The following is a 21,084-nucleotide window of genomic DNA, read 5'->3' as shown; positions in this document are numbered from 1 at the left end:
GTCTCACCAATGCCTTATAAAACCTCAGCATTACATCCGTGCTTTCATATTCTAGTCCACTCAAAATGAATGCTAACATTGCATTTAACTTCAACTCAAGTTGCAAGTTAACCTTTAGGGAATCCTGCACAAGGACCACCAAGTCCCTTTGCATCTTTAACCAGTGATCTTACAGTGATCCCCTTGACACTCCAACATCACCACCCACCCAATCACCCTGTATTAGACACAAGATCATTCCAAGCACTCTCCATAACATCTCATGCAAACCACAGTTGGTCATGTCAAGACTCAAGTATACTATTCCACAGGAAATATAATTGCATTTGCATATCATCTTCAATATAGTATGGTACTTTAACAACAAAATGCCAGCAGCACATTAAAAGGAGAAAAACAAATGCATAGGTTTAAGGAGGAAATTTCAGAACCAAGTATCTTGGCAATTGAAAACACAGCAATTTACATTAGGGATATACAAAATCCCAAAACTGGATCAAGTTGTAGGAAGCTAGGGTTAGCAAGGGTAGAGGTTACTGAAGTTGGGAATTGAAACAAGTAATGGGAAAATCCTACTCATTCCCCAGGCAGAAGCCAAGATACTCAATTCAGGGATTCAAAGGCAGAATTATGGGAAAGACGAGCATAGGTTTTGATGCAAGGGAAAGTGAGATGGTCATTGGAAGCACAAAAGGAGTGAATGAGATTTTCAGGAAGCCTCAGAAAATGTTAAAAGTTTGCTTCTTCAAACATAACCCAGTCAGCACAAAATGGAAAATTTTAATTGAATTTTAGCAGGTGCAAGATCAGGAGCCTAACTATTACCTCTGGGAGAGACACACACACACACACACACACACACACACACACACACACACACACACACACACAAAGTAGAAGTGTGGATGTGCAATCTGTGACATTGTTTCTGCATCAGCATTCAAACAAGTAGATTTTATCAAAAATATTACAGTATTGAGACGTTTGATTCAAGCAAACTTGCAGACATTTTAAATATAGCTAATGTCTACTGAGCTGGACTATGCAGGGACCAGCAAGCAATGTGCTAAACCAAACCAAAACTAAGAAGTGGCTAGAAATAGGTTTACAACAGCCATGTTTGCTTCCGAGAACAATAAATAGTTATTTCTGTAACTTGCACACCTTAAGCTTGCCTGCCCATGTTCACAATAAACAAAACTGTTACACATTACTCAGGAAGATCAAGGGTAGTGTCATAGAGAGACAGAAACAGGCCCTTTGGCCAAAAGAATCTGCACTCACCTTCAACCCCCCATTTAAACTAATCCTACAGTAATCACATTCTGTATTTTATCATTCAACCAGCCACCGATTCTACCATTCACTTATATATTGGGAAGGAGCAATTTACAGTGTCCAATTAACCATAAGATATAGGAGCAGAATTAGACTATGCATTCCATCAAGTCTGTTCCATATTTAATCATGGCTTATTTATTTTCCCTTTCAACCCCATTCTCCTATTTTTTTCCCCCATTGACACGCGGACATTCTTGCATTCTGAGTCTGTGCCCTTTGGTCCTAGACTGTCCCACTATTGGAAACATCCTCTCCAGGTCCACTCTACTTAGGACAGCCAATAATCTATATATTTCAATGAGATCCCACCCCTTTCGTTATTCTAAACTCCAGCGAATACCGGCCCAGAGCCATCAAACACTCCTCATACATGAACCTTTTTGTTCCCGTGACCTTCTGGTAAACCTCCTCTGGACCCTCACCAATGCCAGCACATCTATTCTTAGATATGGGGCCCAAAACTGTACACAATATTCCACGTGGAGTATCCATACTTTCCAGGCTGTTGAACCCACCTCTCTACTACTTAGTTTAAAGCCCTATCAACAGCCCTAGTTATGCGGTCTGCCAGGACTCTGGTCCCAGCATGGCTCGTGGATCCTGCTCCATCAAAAGTTTCCTCTTTTCCCAATATTGGTGCCAGTGTCCTACAAATTCAAACCCACACCAATCTCTGAGCCATGCATTCAGCTTTACTAATCTTATTAGCCCTGTACCATTAAGCACCTGGCTCAGGTAACAAATCCAGACATTATTACCTTTTTGCTCCTGCATTTTAATTTAGTCCCTAGCTGCTCAAATTGCCTCAGCAGAACCTCTTTCCTTGTTCTGTCTGTGACATTTATCCACATGGATCACATCAAGTGAATCTTTCCCCTCCCAATGCAAATCCCTTCTCAGGTCAGATGAGATATCCTGATCCTGGGCACCAGGCAGACAACACAGCCTTTGGGACTCTTGATGCTTGCAGTAGAGAATTGTGTCTATTCCCCCAACCATACAATTCCCAATGACAACTACATTTCTCTTCTCTCCCCCTCAACTTTGAATGGCTCCCTAAACCACAGGGCTATAGATCGGTTGCTCATCCTTCCCACAGCCCCCAATCGCATCCATAAACAAGCAAGCAGCATGACCTTGGGAGGCAGGAGAAACCAGAGCACACCAGAGGAAAGAAATTAGTCACAGAGCAAAAAGCACCAGAGATCAGAATGAAACTTGGGCTGCTGAAGCTATCTCCAGATATTCAAAGATGATTAGCAGAAACACATGTCAATCTTCCTCAGATCCCAATCATAATAAAAGCACTTTAGTCAATTTGACTCACTCCATGATACCAAGCAGCAGCCATGGAGGAAAAGAGGCCGGATAAAATGCAGTTTGACTATGAAAACTGAGTTACTGAACCAGTCTGGATCTTAGCCACAATGGTCCAGTGCAGTTACAACATATTGCATGTTGATCATGGGTCCGTTGCAGCAGGAGGAGCGAGGGGCTCAGGAGAGCGCTGAGTGCTGGGAAGCAGCTGAAGTGTGTGTGCTTTAAAAGGAGCGTGGAGGACAACTGAAGGGTTAAACAGAGTGTTGATTAGTTGATTAGAGGGAGTGAGTACCTGAGATAATTGGCTGGAACAAATAAAAGGAGGGGTAGCTGAAGAGGATTAGCTAGAACATCTGACAGGTTTTTGTCATCTGTGTCAGGAGACTGAAACAATAGAGCATATCCTTATTTCATGCAGGAAATTTGCACAGGAAAGACAACGAATGCTACAGCAATTACGCAAAATAGGACTGGTAGAGAACAGTGTTAAAGGTTTAGTGGAATGTGGGGAGACGGATCGGGGAGGAAATGGTTGTTTAGTTTTTTTAAAGACGTCGGGACTGGAAAGATGACTTTATGCAGTCAAGTGAATGGACAATGAGGGACAGTAAATCCTGAAGATGGCAGTAACGCAACAGTGTGGATGCCAACTGCCATTAAAAACTCAAAGAAGAAGAGGATTGGCCAGTGTGTAAGTGGCTCAGGGTAGGAGTGGAGCTTTGAGGCTTTGGCGAGCAGAGGCTAAGGACTAGCTTGCTTGCAGTGAGGCAAGGCTGGGTAAGTTCTTTTAATTAATTTAATAAACTTAGGAGTAGGTAAATGGAGGCAGCAGTTAGGGCAGTCGAGTACTCCGTATGCAGTCAGGGACAGCATAATTGTCCCTGATGACTACACCTGTAAAAGGTGCATCCATCTGCAGCTCCTGACAAACCGAGTTAGAGAACTGGAACTAGAGTTGGAGCTGGGTGAACTTCAGATCATTTGTGAAGCAGAGGCAGAAATAGACAGGAGTTTCAGGGAGATAGTCACCCCTAAAAGTCAGAGCACCCCTGTGGCTGTTCCCATCAACAATAAGTATACCATTTTGGATACTGTTGGTGGTGACGACCTACCAGGGACAAGTTGTAGTGGTTGTGTCTCTGGCACTGAGACTGGACCCTCAGCTCAGAAAAGAAGGAGGGAAAAGAGGACAGCAGTAGTGATAGGGGATTCAATAGTTAAGGGGACAGATAAGAGGTTCTATGGGAGAGATCCAGAATCCCAGATGGTCTGTTGCCTCCCTGGTGCCAGGGTCCGCGATATCTCAGATTGAATTCTCTGTACTCTCGGGAGGGAGGGGAGCAGCCAGATGTTGTGGTCCATGTAGGGACCAATGATGTGGATAGGAAAGAGGAGGAGGTCCTGTAAAGAAAGTTTAGGGAATTGGGTGCAAAGTTAAAGGACAGGACCTCTGGGTTTGCAATCTCAGGATTGCTACCTGTGTCACGTGCTAGTGAGGCTAGAAATAGGAAAATAATGCAGCTAAATACGTGGCTAAGGAGATGGTGCAGGAGATTGGGCTTCATGTTTCTGGTCAATTGGGCTTTGTTCCAGGGAAGGTGGGACCTGTTCCGACGGGATGGTTTGCATCTGAACTGGAGGGGGACTAACATCCTTGCAGGTAGATTTGCTAGTGCTGCTCCAGGGGGTTCAAACAAGATTTGCAGGGGGAGGGGAAGCAGAGTGTTAGAGCAGGATAATGAGGTCATGTGAGGACTGCATGTGTAGACAGAAATCAAAGGTTTGTACGTGATAGAAATGTTCTCAGGTGCATCTATTTCAATGCAAGGAGTACTGTAGGTAGGCAGATGAGCTGAGGACGTGGATTGGCAGGTGGGATTACAACATTATTGCTATTAGTGAGACTTGGCTGCAGGAGGGGCAGGACTGGCAGCTTAATGTTCCGGGGTTCCGTTGTTTCAGACGTGATAGAGGGGGAGGGATGAAAGGGAGAGGAGTGGCATTACTAGACAGGGAAAATATCACAGCTGTGCGTAGACAGGACAGCCCGGAGGGCCTGTCTACAGAGGCTATATGGATGGAGCTGAGGAACAGGAAAGGTGTGATCACACTAATAGGGTTGTATTATAGATCGCCCAATAGTCAGAGAGAATTGGAGGAGCAAATCTGTAGAGAGATAGCAGTCTGATGTAAGAAACAGAAAGTTGTAATAGTAGGGGATTTTAACTTTCCACATACTGACTGGGACTCTCACACTGGAAGGGCTAGATGGCTTGGAGTTTGTCAAATATGTTCAGGAAAGTTTTCTAAATCAATATATAGAGGTTCCAACGAGAGAGGATGCAATACTTGATCCCCTATTAGGGAACCAGACAGGTCAGGTGACAGAAGTATGTGTAGGTGAACATTTTAGGTCCAGTGACCATAATGTCATTAGTTTCAAGTTAATTATGGATAAGGATAGGTCTGGTCCTCGAGTTGAGGTTCTAAATTGGACAAGGGCCAATTTTGTGGAAATGAGAAAGGATCTAGGAAGAATGGATTGGGCAAGGATGTGTTCAGTAAGTAGAAGGCCTTCAAAGGCAAAATTATGAGAGTGCAGAGTTTGCATGTTCCTGCCAGGATTAAAGGCAAAGTTAACAGGATTAGGGAACCTTGGTTTTCAAGGGATATTGGCAAAAAAGAAAGAGGTGTTTAGCAAGTATAGGTAACAAGGAACAAATGAGGTACTTGAAGAGTATAGAAAATACTAAAGAAGGAAATCAGAAAGGCAAAAAGACATGAGGTTGCTTTGGCAGATAATGTGAAGGTAAACCTAAAGGGTTTCTACAAGTATATTAAGAATAAAAGGATAGTAAAGGACAAAATTGGTCCCCTAGAAGATCAGAGTGGTCATCTATGTGGGGAGCCTCACGAGACGGGGGAAGATCTTAAACAGTTTTTTTGCATCAGTATTTACTCAGGAAACTGGCATAGCATATATGGAAGGAAGGGAAACAAGCAGTAGTTTCATGGAACATATAGAGATTAAAGAGGAGGAGGTGCTTGCTGCCTTACAGTGAATAAAGGTAGACAAATCCCCCGGGCCTGACATGATATTTCCTCAGATCTTGAGAGAGACTAGTATGGAAATTGCAGGGGCCCTGGCAGAAATATGTAAAATGTCCTTAGCCACGGGTGCGGTGCCAGAGGATTGGAGGGTAGCTCATGTCGTTCTGTTGCTTAAAAAAAGCTCCAAAAGCAAACCAGGTAATTACAGGCCGGTGAGCCTGACATCAGTATTAGGTAAATTATTGAAAGTGTTCTGAGAGATCTGATATACACAAGTATTTGGACAGCCAAGGGCTGATTAAGGATAGTCAGCATGGCTTTGTGTGTGGTAGATCGTGTTTAACGAGTTTTGTGAGGAGGTTACCAAGAAAGTAGATTAAGGAAAGGCTATGGATGTTGTCTACATGGACCTTAGTAAGTCCTTTAAGAAGGTCCCACATGGGAGGTTAGTTCAGAAGGTTCAGACACTAGGTATCCATGGAGAGGTTGTAAACTGGATTCAAAATTGTCTGTGTGGGAGAAGACAGTGGTAGTGGATGATTGCTTTTCAGACTGGAGGCCTGTGACTAGTGGTGTGCCTCAGGGATCTGTGCTGGGACCATTGTTGTTTGTTGTCTATAACAATGATCTAGGTGATAATGTGGTAAATTGGATCAGCATGTTTGCTGATGACACTAAGATTGGAGGCGTTGTGGACAGCGAGGAAGGCTTTCAAAGCTTGCAGAGGGATCTGGACCAACTGGAAAAATGGGCCAGAAAATGGCAGATGGAATTTAATGCAGACAAGTGTGAGGTGTTGCACTTTGGAAGGACAAATCAAGATAGGATATACACAGTAAATGGTAGGGCACTGAGGAGTGCGGAGGAACAAAGGAATCTGGGAGTTCAGATACAATTCCCTGAAAGTGGCGTCACAGGAAGACAGGGTTGTAAAGATGCTTTTGGCATCCTGGCATTCATAAATCAAAGTATTGGGTATGGGAGTTGAGAGGTTATGGTGAGGTTGTATAAGACTTTGGTGAGGCCAAATTTGGAGTATTGTGTGCAGTTCTGGTCACCTAACTATAAGAAGGATATCAGTAAGATTGAAAGAGTGCAGAGAAGATTTACTAGGATGTTGCCAGGTCTTCAGGAGTTGAGTTACAGGGAAAGATTGAACAGGTTAGGACTTTATTCCTTGGAGCATAGAAGAATGAGGGGGGGATTTGATAGAGGTTTACAAAATTATGAGGGGTATAGACAGTAAATGCGAGTAGGCTCTTTCTACTTAGATTAGGAGAGATAAATACGAGAGGACGTGGCTTTAGGGTGAAAGAGGAAAAGTTTAGGGGGAACATTAGGGGGAACTTCTTCACTCAAAGTGGTGGGAGTGTGGAACGAACTGCCATCTGACTTGGTAAATGCAGGCTCACTCTTAAGTTTTAAGAATAAATTGGATAGATACATGGAGAGGCCTGGAGGGTTATGGACTGGGTGCAGGTCAATGGGACTAGTGGAATAAAGTTTTGGGACAGACTAGAAGGGCCAAATGTCTTGTTTTCTGTGCTGTAGTGTTCTATAGTTCTATGCATTTACATAGCAACATGGGAAGTTGTGATCACAAAAAGTTTGTTAAAAGCCAGTCTGGGGAATGACACCACAATCTGTAAAGGTTGCCATCAAACAACACATAGACAATGAAACTGATTACTAGTGCAAGTTAATGTTCCAAGGACCACTTAGCTCCAGCCTCCATTACAGCTTTCATCTAAAGAGGTGAATCCAAAAGATGAAACAAGAAATCCTCTTGACACCAAGATAGCAACTGATCAAATGTGGCATCAGTGAGCCTTGGTAATGGGTGAAAAGCAGTCCACTGATTGGGTTCATTCCTCGGTAAAGGGGAAATGGGTGAGCTTATTGGCAGCCCATCTCTGCCCTGAGATAACAGTGCAATTCCTTGAGTAACAAAGCACTTATACAAGACCAAAACATAAACAACCAGCAATGACAAATCACCAATAAAGTCTAACCCACTTGCTTAACCTTGTCATTCAATGGCATTAGTATAGCTGAGTTCCCTCATCATTAGGTCCAGGTTTAACTAGAGTGGCCACGGGCAGCATGGTAGTACAGCGGTTAGCGTAACGCCATTATGGCGCCAGCAGCCAGGTTCAATTCAGTCGCCGACTGTAAGGTGTTTGTATGTTCTCCATGACCACATGGATGCTCGGCTTTCTACCAACATTGCAAACCATATGGGTTAGTAATCACATAGGTGTAATTAGCTGGCATTGGCCCGTTGGGCCAGAAGGGCCAGTTACTGTTTTGTAACTTTAAATAAATAAACCCTATGGCCATAACTGTGAGTCATGGGCTGAATATCCTGGCTTTGTGAAACTACCCCACTTGCTCAAAGAAGCTGCATTATCCTTCAAGAAGCTCAATACCATCAGGATTCACAACCCGTCCTCCACATGACACATTAACTCCCTCCAACACTCAAAGCCTATTAGAGTGCATTGCTTCCAAAACGCGCTCCACAACCTACCAATGTTTCTTCAACAACACCTTCCAAATCTCCACCCTCTACCATCCCAAAGGGTTCAGGACACCAGGACGCATCGACGTTTGCAAGACCCTCTTCAAATTTACCCTGGCCGGTGGAAATAAATCATTATTCTTTCATGAATATTTAGTCAAAGCCTGGCAGCTCTTACCCTGGGCCTCTCTGTGCTCAGTACTGTGAGTACCTTCACCAGATGGTCTGCAAAGAACTTGAGAAGCAACTCAGCCCTACCTTCTCAACAGCAGATGATAATGGATGTGTTGAGACACCTGCATTACACAAGTAAAATAATGCATTTTCTTTTCATCTCTTTATTTCCAAAAAAAGACTGTTGTTCATATCAAATATAGTTACCCAACTCCAATCTTTTTGACTGAGAATAATGATCACAAGTGAAGCTGTGTAACATCTTTCAAATTATACAGGCGGTTGTGCTGAGGGGCTGCTGCAAAGGACTATGTCAACACTTAACTTCATACAACTGCCCCCAGCATTAAGAACAACTGTTCCTTTTCAAGAGTCAGGAATCAGGTGGAAGCCTAAACTCTAACAATAAACACCCTCCTAACAGAATCAAAATACTAAATGTGTAATGATTGGTAGTTCCACTTGCTAACTCTCAAAGCAAAAACAATCAATCATTTTAAATCTAAGGCTGAGCCAAGTTCTAAATACAAAATGTTAATGCAAATGGAGATCATGGAGTCAAACACTCTAGACATGACAGACCTAGTAGTGCAGAGCCCATGTATGGTTACTGAGACAAAAGGAAGTATTCAGCCTCACAATGACTCACAGGGCTGACTTTCAAAGTCTGGAAAGTCAGGGGAAAAGCTTTCACCTCCAAACAACCAATGGATAATTCTTGTGAATATAACAATGAGTTTTGGAAAAGACAGAATGGTTTCCACCATTTTCACTATCTTTGCAAGACCCAAAGAGCTGTCAATAGGAGACGAATGACATTGATCATTAAACATTGAAACACTACTAAGCCAGCTATTTCAGACTGATCAAATAGTGGCTTATATCCACATAAAAGTCTGACTCTGGGAGATATGTGTGCATCTTTACAACCTATGATGATTTCTGTAGCTCAATCATCATCCCCAAACTTTACATCACTGTTGATCGCTGCTGACTTGCACTCCCACTCAGAGCTCAAAGGGTAACCTGCAGTTGGTGGTAGAGTGTTGCAGAGGAAGAGCATTGATGGGCATCTTAATATTATCTCAAATCTACTTGATCATTGTCAGATGCACAAGAAATTCACTAGAATGCTGAAGAGCTGGTTAATCTGATAACTAGCATTAAATGTTCACCTCTTGATCATGCTGTCCTACTTACTCAAACATGCCTGAAACAGTGAAAAATGCAGAAATTCCTGAATTCTGTCACTTCTTAATTGTAAGACATTTCATCACCTACCTTGTCGCAAAAGCCAAGAACTCCTCCAAACATCTCTTTAAACACTCCCCTCCTATAGGTCACTCCCTAAATGCCACAACCAATTGTTTCGTCACCTGTCTTTATGTAGGTAATGCCAAAGATTTTGACTGATGATGCCCCACAGAAACATCTTGACTATAGTACTATTTCAAATGTGCTATACAAATGCAAGCTCTTATTACTTGTCCAGAGAACAAAAGGCACATGATATTGTTGGTAAAAGTTGGTCTGTTTCAAGTGACAGGATAAATTTTCAGCACATTAGGTGAATGTCAATTCTTTTGATGAAACAGCCATGAAGGGCGAATGGCTTTCATTCTCGCGATGTGTCAGTACTGTTGTGCTATTAGTAGAGTTGGTGCCTCACATTGCCTGCAATCCAGTTTCCATCCCAACTTGTCGTGCAGTCTGTGCGGGGTTTGCACGCTCTCCCCGTGACCATGGGTGTCTCCCCAGGATATTGCACTTCTCTCCCACATCTCACGGTCATGTTTGTTGACTGTGCTCATCAAGATCCTGAAAGAGCACAATTCCACTGGAAGTCCTTCCATTTCTATAGACCGTTAAGCACAAATCACCACAGCCTCTGGTGGGCATGCATGCTCCCACCACAATACCGAACAAAAGCTGGGAAACAGACAGCTGGACTGACCTCGCCAAAACAAATTACTTAGTAATTGATTTCATTGCTGTTTATGTGACCCAGATAACCCCATGGTTAAGGCAATGCTAATCCATCTTAAGGTGTTCTGGAGTTCAATTCCTGCACCGTTATGTAAGGAGTCTCCGTGGAATGTGTGGTTTTCTTCAGGTACCTTGGTTTCTTCCCAGTCCAAAGATGTACTGGATAGGTTAATTGGTCATTGTAAATTGTTCTGTGATTATGTTCGGGTTAATTGGGTTTGTTAGAGGTTTTTGGGGCGGTATGGTTCAAAGGGCAGGAAGGGCCAACCCCATGTAGTATCACAAAATAAATAAATAAAATCTGCCTGCTGTCCCCCTTGACTACATTGCGAAAAGTACATCATTTGGTGTGAGACACAAGACTGCGCCATAAAAATTAAAATCTTCCTACACGATTCTTCCTTGTAAACCACCTAAATTCCCTTCAATGAAAATCCCCTCAGCTGTAATAGGCATGGTTCACTTTCTCACCTGGATTCCTTTGTTCGTTTTGGTTTCTCCCATATGGAAACATTTTTCTATCTACCCAAGAAAATACATCCCCAATTTTAAAGCTCTTTATTAAGTAAGTCTCCATTTTGCTATAAAATTAGCTGGGGCATTTCGGTATTCTTATTTGCAACAAGGGGGTGGGGAGCCCATTCACACCAGGTCTCAGAGCAGTCCCATTGACCAACTTATTTTCCAATAAACTATTCTCTTTGTGTGCACATCAACTCCACCTTTATTCTCCCACCATCCACCTATACTAGTGGCAATTTAATATCAACCAGAACCTCAAGGTTTGGGATGATGAGGTGGCGGACGAGGGGGAACCCAACCAGTCACAGCGAGAACACCTGAAGTCAGAATTGAACCCAGGTCGCTGGAGCTGTAGCGGAAACACCACCTGCTGTGCCACTGCGTTGCCATCTCCTCTGGCAATTCCTTCGCACCTTCTTCAGTTCTATATCTATATTATAGCACAAACCCAGAACAGAGTGCAGTACTACAGATCTGGTCTAAAGAAGGAACCTGTTCAATGTAAGCACTCTGTGGGATGTGTTTCGGAAAAAGTACAGGTTCGCTTTGGTAAACTGAAGTTAACCTTTAAATTACAAAGAAGAGAAAATCTGCAGATGCTGGAAGTGCAAGCAACAGACACAAAATGCTGGAGGATCTATGGGAAAGAGTCCTGCCTAAGGGTCTCGGCCCAAAATGTCAATTTTCCACAAATGCTGCTTGGCTTGCTGTCTTCTCCAGTATTTTGTGTGTGTTGCTTAACCTTTAAATTACTTTTTCAGCTATTTGAATACGTCATTCAATTATTTAGATTTCTTAATAACTCACATTAGTGTATTCAGGAAAGAATCAGGGAAGGTAACAAAAATATGCGATTTCTGTGAGACTAATATCAACACTAATTCATTCTGTGATAAGCAGTGATACTTTTTGGAATACTAACTCAATGAAAGAAGCCACCTGATTGGAAACTTGCTCCTTTACAGAGTCTGGCAGAAGTACAACCAGAAGCTAAATAGTGAAAATCCCCTGAAGCAAGTTTTGCCACATAGCAATCCACGCAGAGACAACATGAGTGTACTGAGACACAGTGTGCTGGAACACACTAGTGACCAGATAGCTGCTCTGTACAAAGCACCCAGTTAGTTCTGTACATTCAGACTCAGGTTTAATATCATCAGTACATGTTGTGAAATTTGGAGTCTTTGTAGCAGCAGTACTATGCAATACATAATAGAGAAAAGTACTGTGAATTACAAAACATATATATTATACACACACACACACACATACAGTCGGCCCTCCTTATCCGCGGGGGATTGGTTCTGGGACCCCCCGCGGATACCAAAATTCGGATGTTCAAGTCCCTTATTCAACCTGTCTCAATGCGCTGGACCTTAGGACCCAGCGGAACCCCAGACCTTATTTAACCTGTCTCAGTGCGGTGAACATTAGGACCCAGCGGTAGAGATCTGAATCCGCAGTGTTTCTGTTCACGAAAATAATCACGATCACGATTGAAAATAAAGTGGAAATAATAAAGCGATCGGAAAGAGGTGAAACGCCATCGGAAATGCGTTAGGCTACGTCGGTCAATGATCGGAACAATTTTAAAGGATAAGGTGAGAAAGGCTCTGCCCTGATGAAAGCTACAATTATTACTAAGCAACACAGTGGTTTAATTATTGGGTTTTGGGTTTTTGATCCTCCACATCAACCCGGCACAGTGGAGAGCACACTTGATAGCGATCTGTCACTAGATCGATCTGGGGAAATTCCGTACCCGAGCCCGGCACTGAAACATACGTTTTTAAGTGTTTTATATTCATAGAAAGGTAAAATATATACTATATACTAAGACAAACATTTGACTAACTGACCCTAAACAATACCAGATGTACCTGCTTCAACTTACTTAGTAAGAGAACTTCCGATTTTTTTCAATCCCGATCCACGATAACCCACGCACATCCTCCAGTATACTTTAAATCATCTCTAGATTACTTAAAATACCTAATACAATGTAAATGCTATGTAAAATGGTTGTTGTACTGCATTGTTTAGGGAATAATGACAAAAAAGTCTGTACATGCATGAGCAACAAGTGCTGGAAGAGCACTTCTGGCTTTTCGCGATTCACGGTTGGTTGAATTCGCGCATGCGGAATCCGCGGATAAGGAGGTGTGTGTGTGTGTGTGTGTGTGTGTGTGTGTGTGTGTGTGTGTGTGTGTGTGTGTGTGTGTGTGTGTGTGTGTGTGTGTGTGTGTGTGTGTGTGTGTGTGTGTGTGTGTGTGTGTGTGTGTGTGTGTGTGTGTGTGTGTGTGTGTGTGTTAGTTAAATTAAATTAGTGCAAAGGTGGAAGTTATAAAAAAGTAGTGAGGTAGGGTTCATGGGTTTACTGTCCATTCAAAAATCAGATGGCAGAGGGGAAGAAGCTGTTCCTGAATCATTGAGAATGTGCCTTCAGGCTTCTGTACCACTTTCCTGATGGTAACAATGAGAACAAAAAACAACCTGGGTGATGGGGGTTCTTAGTGATGGATGCTGCCTTTCTGAGGCATCACTCCTTGAAGATGTTCTAGGTGCTATGGAGACTAGTGACCTTGATGTAGATGACTAAGTTTACAACTCTCTGCAGCTTATTTTGATCCTGAACAGTAGCCCTCCATGCCAGACAGTGATGCAGTCAGTTAGAATGCTCTCTGCAGTACATCTGCAGAAATTTGCGAGCTTCCCAACGAAAAGTCACAGATCTGATAAGTTGTTTGTTTCTTTTTCCACAGATGCTGCCTGACCTGCGAGCTTTTCTAGCATTTTCACATCAATACATTACAAAATTCCACATCTATCTAGATTGGAGTAATATAGAAGGCACTGGAAATCAGATGTGGACACACAAATAAATTCACGGGCAATATGCAGAATATTGCCCTGAGCTGAGGGGCTGGGCTCATTCTGTATCTGTGTGTCATCTAATGTAGTCCAATTCATTTGAATGTGATCAACTGTTTCCGATTCTATCCTGCTGGAAGAACTCAGCAGGCTAAGCAGCATCCATCGAAAGGAGTAATGATTCTGGCAGAGACTCTTCATCAGGACTGAAGAAGGGTCTTGGCCCAACAATGTCTGTTTGCTCTTTTCCATTGATGCTGCCTGGCCTGCCGAGTTCCTCTAGCATTTTGTGTGTGTTGCTCTGGATTTCCAGCAATTTCTCGCATCTTATTCTATCTCAACTTGTTTGTCAACTGTTTGGACAATTCATAATTATTATGCAAAGCATGAGCTGCGCCCAACTCAATCCAGCCCATTATAGAGAAACATTGAAGGTAACACCTTTGAAAGACAGACTGATAGATTATTTCAACTGGAGATCAAAACAATTTCAGAAAAGAGACGGGTGCAATTTGTAGAGCGTTTGCCACATCAAATCAACTCACAAAAAGTGCCTTGGATCATGAATTTGTTTCTGTGTATGGGATTTCACAATGCACAAATTGGCCTCCAAATTACAAACTAAAAGTGCTTCATTGGCTCTGTATCATTTTAGGACTGTCCAGAGAAAATGATAGTACTTTCGACATATAGAAGAGTTAATGGACTTTGCCAACACCATTCAGATAACATTCATTGATTAGCTATTTGAAAGACAGGAAGTAATTGCACTTGTCCTTGAAGATTTTCACATTTAGAAGATCCAAAGACATCATTTCAAGGACAATAGCTTCTAGTGCCCTGCCCAACATTTTACATCTCAGCAAAAAAAAACAAAATACTGGAAGAAGACAAAGGCTTGGTTGACGTTTCGTGTCAAGACCCTGCATTGGAGCAGGTTTTTTTTGCTCCAAGGTTCTTCTATCCATTTACCCCTCAAACAATGTTGTCAGATCATTTGTCAATGCTACAAGAGGAATCTTCCTTCATGAAAATTTGTTTTGTTATATCCATACAGTTGAGAACACAATTCAAAAACACTTGATTGATTGTACAAAAGAGATTCTGCAGATGTTAGAAAGCTTGACCGAAACACATACAATGCTGGAGGAAGTCAATGCAAGTCGGGCAGTATTTATGGAGGGGGTGGGGGGGAGAGGAAGTGAAAAACTAGGTGGAGGGAGGAACAAGGAAGTGAGAGACAAGAGGATGGAAATGAGAAAATGAGAGGGTGGGGGCAAGAGATACAGGGCTGACGGCGGGTTTGAGATGAGGGTCAGAGATGGGAAGGAGGTATTTGGGAGGGTAAAGGAAGACGGACGGGAGTTAGAGGGCTGCAGAGAGACAGGGATTTAGAGAAAACTGTGAGGCTTGATGAGTGGGAATGGAGAGACAGGGTGTGAGGGGGACAGAGTGACGGGAGGGAGTAACGAGTGGGGGAAGGAGAGGCAATAGGGGAGGAAAGACAGGATGGAGAGATGGAGGAAAGAGTGACTGGGGAGACGGGAGGTAAGGAAAGAATAGGAAGGAATGAGGAAACAGAGAGACTGGGAGTGGGGTGGTACAGCAAGATGGTGGAAGGGGACAGCCAGATGAGGGTGAGGGGACTGCAGTGATGGGGTAAGGGAGGGATAGGATGAACAGGAAGGAGTGACAGGGTGTGGGGGGGTTCGGAAAGGAGTGAGGGGAGGGGGTGGAGGGACGGAGAGCAGGAGGTGGTAGACGGGAAGGAGTGTGGGGTGGGGGGGGAACGAAGAAATGGCGGGTGGGTGGACGTTGGGATGGGGCTGGGATGGAGACAGTAATGGGGGGGCGGATGGATAGATGGAGAAGAGTTGGGGTGGGGGACAAGGAAACAGGGGTGTGGTGGGGAGGGCAGCGAGACGGAGGGTGGCGAGTTCGTTTACCTTCTTCAGGTGACCTGGGCTTGAGGTACTCTTGATAGACGTCATTGAGGATGAAGTTGCTGAAACCAACCCTCCTGAAGAACTGGCAGACGTAGTCCTTGTTGTAGAGGCAGTTGAAGAGGAAGCAGCCCTTGATGGTCCGGTACATGGGCTCGACCGTGGACTGGCCGGCCACGTCCTCCAGCAGGACCACGTTACAGCCTCGGAGGCGGCAGCAGACCCGCACACAGTCACGGGTGCGGCTCACCTCGGGCGAGCTCAGGAAGGTGGCGCCCGCCGCCACAGAGGCGTCCGTATCCAGGACGAAGTCTTCCGGACCCAGCTCGAAGTTTTGCGGGCATTCTTCAGCTACGGCGACCCTGCTGCCCCGGGGCAGCGGCAGCAATAGCAGGCAGGCTAGCAGGGAGAAGGTCGGCAAGCTAGGGCTGGTCATGTTGCCGGCGCTCCAGGGCCGTTGCGAGATGATCTCTGAATCCGCAGGTGAATGCGGAAACGGGCGCTGTGCCCTCCCCTGTACAACAGGAAGTGTAACACAACACCTAGTACATCCCAACACCCAGCCCCATAACACAGCACTCAGCAGAGTTTCATCACAACGCCCCTTCGGCTCATTCCCGTTCCACTCCCAACACCCAAGCTCAGCTCATGTCCAACATCCACTCCAGCGCTTGCTCATCCCATACACTCAGCGCTCTCACCCACCAGCCCACACTAAACTCAACCCTCCTCACCCACCAGTCAACACTCAGCCCTCCCTCACCCACCAGTCAAAACTCAGCCCTCCCTCACCCACCAGCCAACTCAAAACTCAGCCCTCCTCACCCACCAGTCAACACTCAACCCTCCTCACCCACCAGTCAAAACTCAGCCCTCCCTCACCCACCAGTCAAAACTCAGCCCTCCCTCACCCACCAGTCAAAACTCAGCCCTCCCTCACCCACCAGTCAACACTCAGCCCTCCCTCACCCACCAGTCAACACAAAACTCAACCCTCCTCACCCACCAGTCAACACTCAGCCCTCCCTCACCAACCAGTCAACACAACACTCAGTCCTCCCTCACCCACCAGTCAACACTCAGCCCTCCCTCACCCACCAGTCAACACAACACTCAACCCTCCCTTCCCACCAGCCAACACTCAGCCCTCCTCGCCCACCAGTCAACACAACACTCAACCCTCCCTTCCCACCAGTCAAAACTCAACCCTCCTCATCCACCAGTCAAAACTCAGCCCTCCCTCACCAGCCAATACTCAATCCACCTCACCCACCAGTCAACAGTCCTCCCTCACCCACCAGTCAACACTCAGTCCTCCCTCACCCACCAGTCAACACTCAGTCCTCCCTCACCCACCAGCCCAACACTCAGTCCTCCCTCACCCACCAGCCCAACACTCAATCCTCCTCACCCACCAACCCAACAACACTCAACCCTCCTCACCCACCAGTCAACGCTCAGCCCTCCCTCACCCACCAGCCCAAAACTCAGTCCTCCCTCACCCACCAGTCAACACTCAACCCTCTCTCGCCCACCAACCAACACTCAATCCACCTCACCCACCAGTCAACACACAGCCCTCCCTCACCCACCAGTCAACACTCAGCCCTCCCTCACCCACCAGTCAACACTCAGCCCTCCCTCACCCACCAACCCAACAACACTCAACCCTCCTCATCCACCGGTCAACACTCAGCCCTCCCTCACCCACCAACCAACACTCAGCCCTCCCTCGCCCACCAGCCTCAACACTCAGCCCTCCCTCGCCCACCAGTCCAACACAACACTCAGTCCTCCCTCACCCACCAACCAACACTCATCCCTCCCTCGCCCACCAGTCAACACTCAGCCCTCCCTCGCCCACCAGTCAACACTCAGCCCTCCCTCGCCCACCAGTCAACACTCAGCCCTCCCTCGCCCACCAATCAACACACAGCCCTCCCTTGCCCACCAATCAACACACAGCCCTCCCTCGCCCACCAACCCAACAACACTCAACCCTCCTCATCCACCGGTCAACACTCAGCCCTCCCTCGCCCACCAGCCCCAACGCTCAGTCCTCCCTCACCCACCAGTCAATGCTCAGCCCTCCCTCACCCACCAGTCCAACACAACACTGTCCTCCCTCACCCACCAACCAACACTCAACCCTCCTCACCCACCAACCAACACTCAACCCTCCACACCCACCAACCAACACTCAACCCTCCTCACCCACCAACCAACACTCAACCCTCCTCACTCACCAGTCAACACTCAGCCCTCCTCACCCACCAGTCAACACTCAGCCCTCCCTCACCCACCAGTCAACACTCAGCCCTCCCTCACCCACCAGTCAAAACTCAGCCCTCCCTCACCCACCAGTCAACACAACACTCAGTCCTCCCTCACCCACCAGCCAACACAACACTCAGTCCTCCCTCACCCACCAGTCAACACTCAGCCCTCCCTCACCCACCAGTCAACACAACACTCAACCCTCCCTTCCCACCAGTCAAAACTCAACCCTCCTCATCCACCAGTCAAAACTCAGCCCTCCCTCACCAGCCAACACTCAATCCACCTCACCCACCAGTCAACACTCAGTCCTCCCTCACCCACCAGTCAACACTCAGCCCTCCCTCACCCACCAGCCCAAAACTCAGTCCTCCCTCACCCACCAGTCAATGCTCAGCCCTCCCTCACCCACCAGTCAACACTCAACCCTCCCTCGCCCACCAACCAACACTCAATCCACCTCACCCACCAGTCAACACACAGCCCTCCCTCACCCACCAGTCAAAACTCAGCCCTCCCTCACCCACCAACCCAACAACACTCAATCCTCCTCATCCACCGGTCAACACTCAGCCCTCCCTCGCCCACCAACCAACACTCAGCCCTCCCTCGCCCACCAATCAACACTCAGCCCTCCCTCGCCCACCAGCCTCAACGCTCAGCCCTCCCTCACCCACCAGTCCAACACAACACTCAGTCCTCCCTCACCCACCAACCAACACTCAACCTTCCTCACCCACCAGTCAACACTCATCCCTCCTCACCCACCAGTCAACACTCAGCCCTCCCTCGCCCACCAACCAACACTCAGCCCTCCCTCGCCCACCAATCAACACACAGCCCTCCCTCGCCCACCAATCAACACACAGCCCTCCCTCGCCCACCAATCAACACACAGCCCTCCCTCGCCCACCAATCAACACACAGCCCTCCCTCACCCACCAACCCAACAACACTCAACCCTCCTCATCCACCGGTCAACACTCAGCCCTCCCTCACCCACCAGCCCCAACGCTCAGTCCTCCCTCACCCACCAGTCAATGCTCAGCCCTCCCTCACCCACCAGTCCAACACAACACTCAGTCCTCCCTCACCCACCAACCAACACTCAACCCTCCTCACCCACCAACCAACACTCAGCCCTCCTCACCCACCAACCAACACTCAGCCCTCCTCACCCACCAACCAACACTCAGCCCTCCTCACCCACCAACCAACACTCAGCCCTCCTCACCCACCAACCAACACTCAGCCCTCCCTCGCCCACCAACCAACACTCAGCTCTCCCTCGCCCACCAACCAACACTCAATCCACCTCACCCACCAACCAACACTCAATCCACCTCACCCACCAACCAACACTCAGCCCTCCCTCACCCACCAACCAACACTCAATCCACCTCACCCACCAATCAACACACAGCCCTCCCTCACCCACCAGCCCAACATAACACTCAGTCCTCCCTCACCCACCAACCAACACTCAGCCCTCCCTCGCCCACCAACCCTCAGCCTTCCCTCACCCACCAACCCAACAACACTCAACCCTCCTCATCCACCAGTCAACACTCAGCCCTCCCTCGCCCACCAGCCCAACATAACACTCAGCCCTCCCTCACCCACCAGCCCAACACTCAGTTCTCCCTCACCCACCAGCCCCAACACTCAGTCTTCCCTCGCCCACCAGCCCCAACGCTCAACCCTCCCTCACCCACCAGTCCCAACACTCAACCCTCCCTCACCCACCAGCCCAACACTCAACCCTCCCTCACCCACCAGTCCTACAGCCAGACCACACTCACTCACCTCCCCAATATTCATCCACCCTTCTGCATCCCAACTCTCTGCCCTCATCACATTGCCCCATATCCAGCTGCCCCTCAGCCACTCTTTTCACCCCATATTCAAGCACCAGTTTCACTCATCCTTCCCACCAGCCTGCTCAGCACACTAACTTATACCCTTAGCTCATCCTAATTATCTCCAGCCAGCACATTCCCACACTCCACACCTGCTCACCCCAGTCCTAAACAGATTATCTCGTTGCTCCCACCTCCTGGCTCTCTGTGCCATTTCTCACTACTTCACAGGAGTGGACAAACTTTGTGAGTAATCCACAGTGCTGCACTCTGTTCTAAAATTGTGAAATGTATTATATAAATACATGAATGGAAGTTCTTTCATTATTACTCAGATCTCTGTCATGAGCCAAGTAGAATATCCTCTTCCCTCCATGATTGAAGCACCAGATTAATCAGCACCAGGAACTTCCACTAAACAATTTTTTGGCAGTAAGTCATATGGAATATGTAACAAGTGGAGACCAGAAGGACCTTGAGAAAACCCAGGTGTGGATAGGAAGAACATGCAAACTCCATATAGAGGTCCCTGGAGCAGTCAGACAGCTCTACTAGCTGTGCCACTATGAGCCCAAACTTGACGAGGGACATCACTTTTCTGTAGTTCCAAATTTTCTTTTGCACATCGCTGATCTTGACTAAAATGGTATAATATCCCATGATTTGATTCAATTAGCTTGACAGCAAATACTGACAGGAAACCAGGGCCACGTGCTGTCAGAGTAACCCAGAGGAACAGTGGCGGTATATTTTCTAGATGGTGCACACTGTAGCCACTGTGCATAGGTGAGAGAGGATGTGAATGTTTAATGTGCTGAAATGAATGCCTATCAAACAGGCTGCTTAGTTCTGGATGGTGTCAAACTTAATTATAGTTGGAACTGCACTATTCCAGGCAAATGGAGAGTATTCTGTTGTGACCCTCAAATTTCAAGGTATATTTATCATCAAAGTTTGTATTCTGACCTGCACCTTTTACATAGTGGAAGACTTTAGGTTTTCGGAGGTAAGGCACTCACTTCAGGATGGTTAACCTCTGACCTGCTCTTGAAGCTGTGGTTTGGAATTTGGCATTGGAGAAATAAAAAAGATCTCTACTTGATCAGAGATCATTTAGCTTTGAAACAAGGTGCTCACATGAGTGCTCTCCTGGTTTGACCTGCAATTTTTTGAAAATTCCCAGGATTTTAAGTTCTGATATGGGGAGCTTCCCTACAAT

The 21,084-nt window shown here is 46.5% G+C and overlaps 1 protein-coding gene across 1 annotated transcript in view; it reads right to left on the bottom strand.

Annotated features, from left to right (window-relative positions):
• The window catches only part of LOC140725170 (kunitz-type protease inhibitor 1-like), a 72,704-nt gene extending 52,580 nt beyond the window's left edge, over positions 1 to 20,124 (bottom strand). The window contains exons 1-2 of the mRNA XM_073040271.1: positions 20,026 to 20,124; positions 15,733 to 16,243 (exon numbers count right to left, since the gene is read on the bottom strand). Coding sequence (XP_072896372.1) covers positions 15,733 to 16,243; positions 20,026 to 20,079 — 565 coding nt within the window. The 5' untranslated portion in view covers positions 20,080 to 20,124. The remainder of the gene's footprint in view (positions 1 to 15,732; positions 16,244 to 20,025) is intronic.
• Positions 20,125 to 21,084: the final 960 nt, after the last annotated feature.

The sequence above is a fragment of the Hemitrygon akajei genome, chromosome 3 (assembly GCF_048418815.1).
Source record: "Hemitrygon akajei chromosome 3, sHemAka1.3, whole genome shotgun sequence".
Classification (NCBI taxonomy): domain Eukaryota; kingdom Metazoa; phylum Chordata; class Chondrichthyes; order Myliobatiformes; family Dasyatidae; genus Hemitrygon; species Hemitrygon akajei.
The sequence above is the reverse complement of the archived record's forward strand: the minus strand, read 5'-3'. Positions and strand labels throughout refer to the sequence as shown.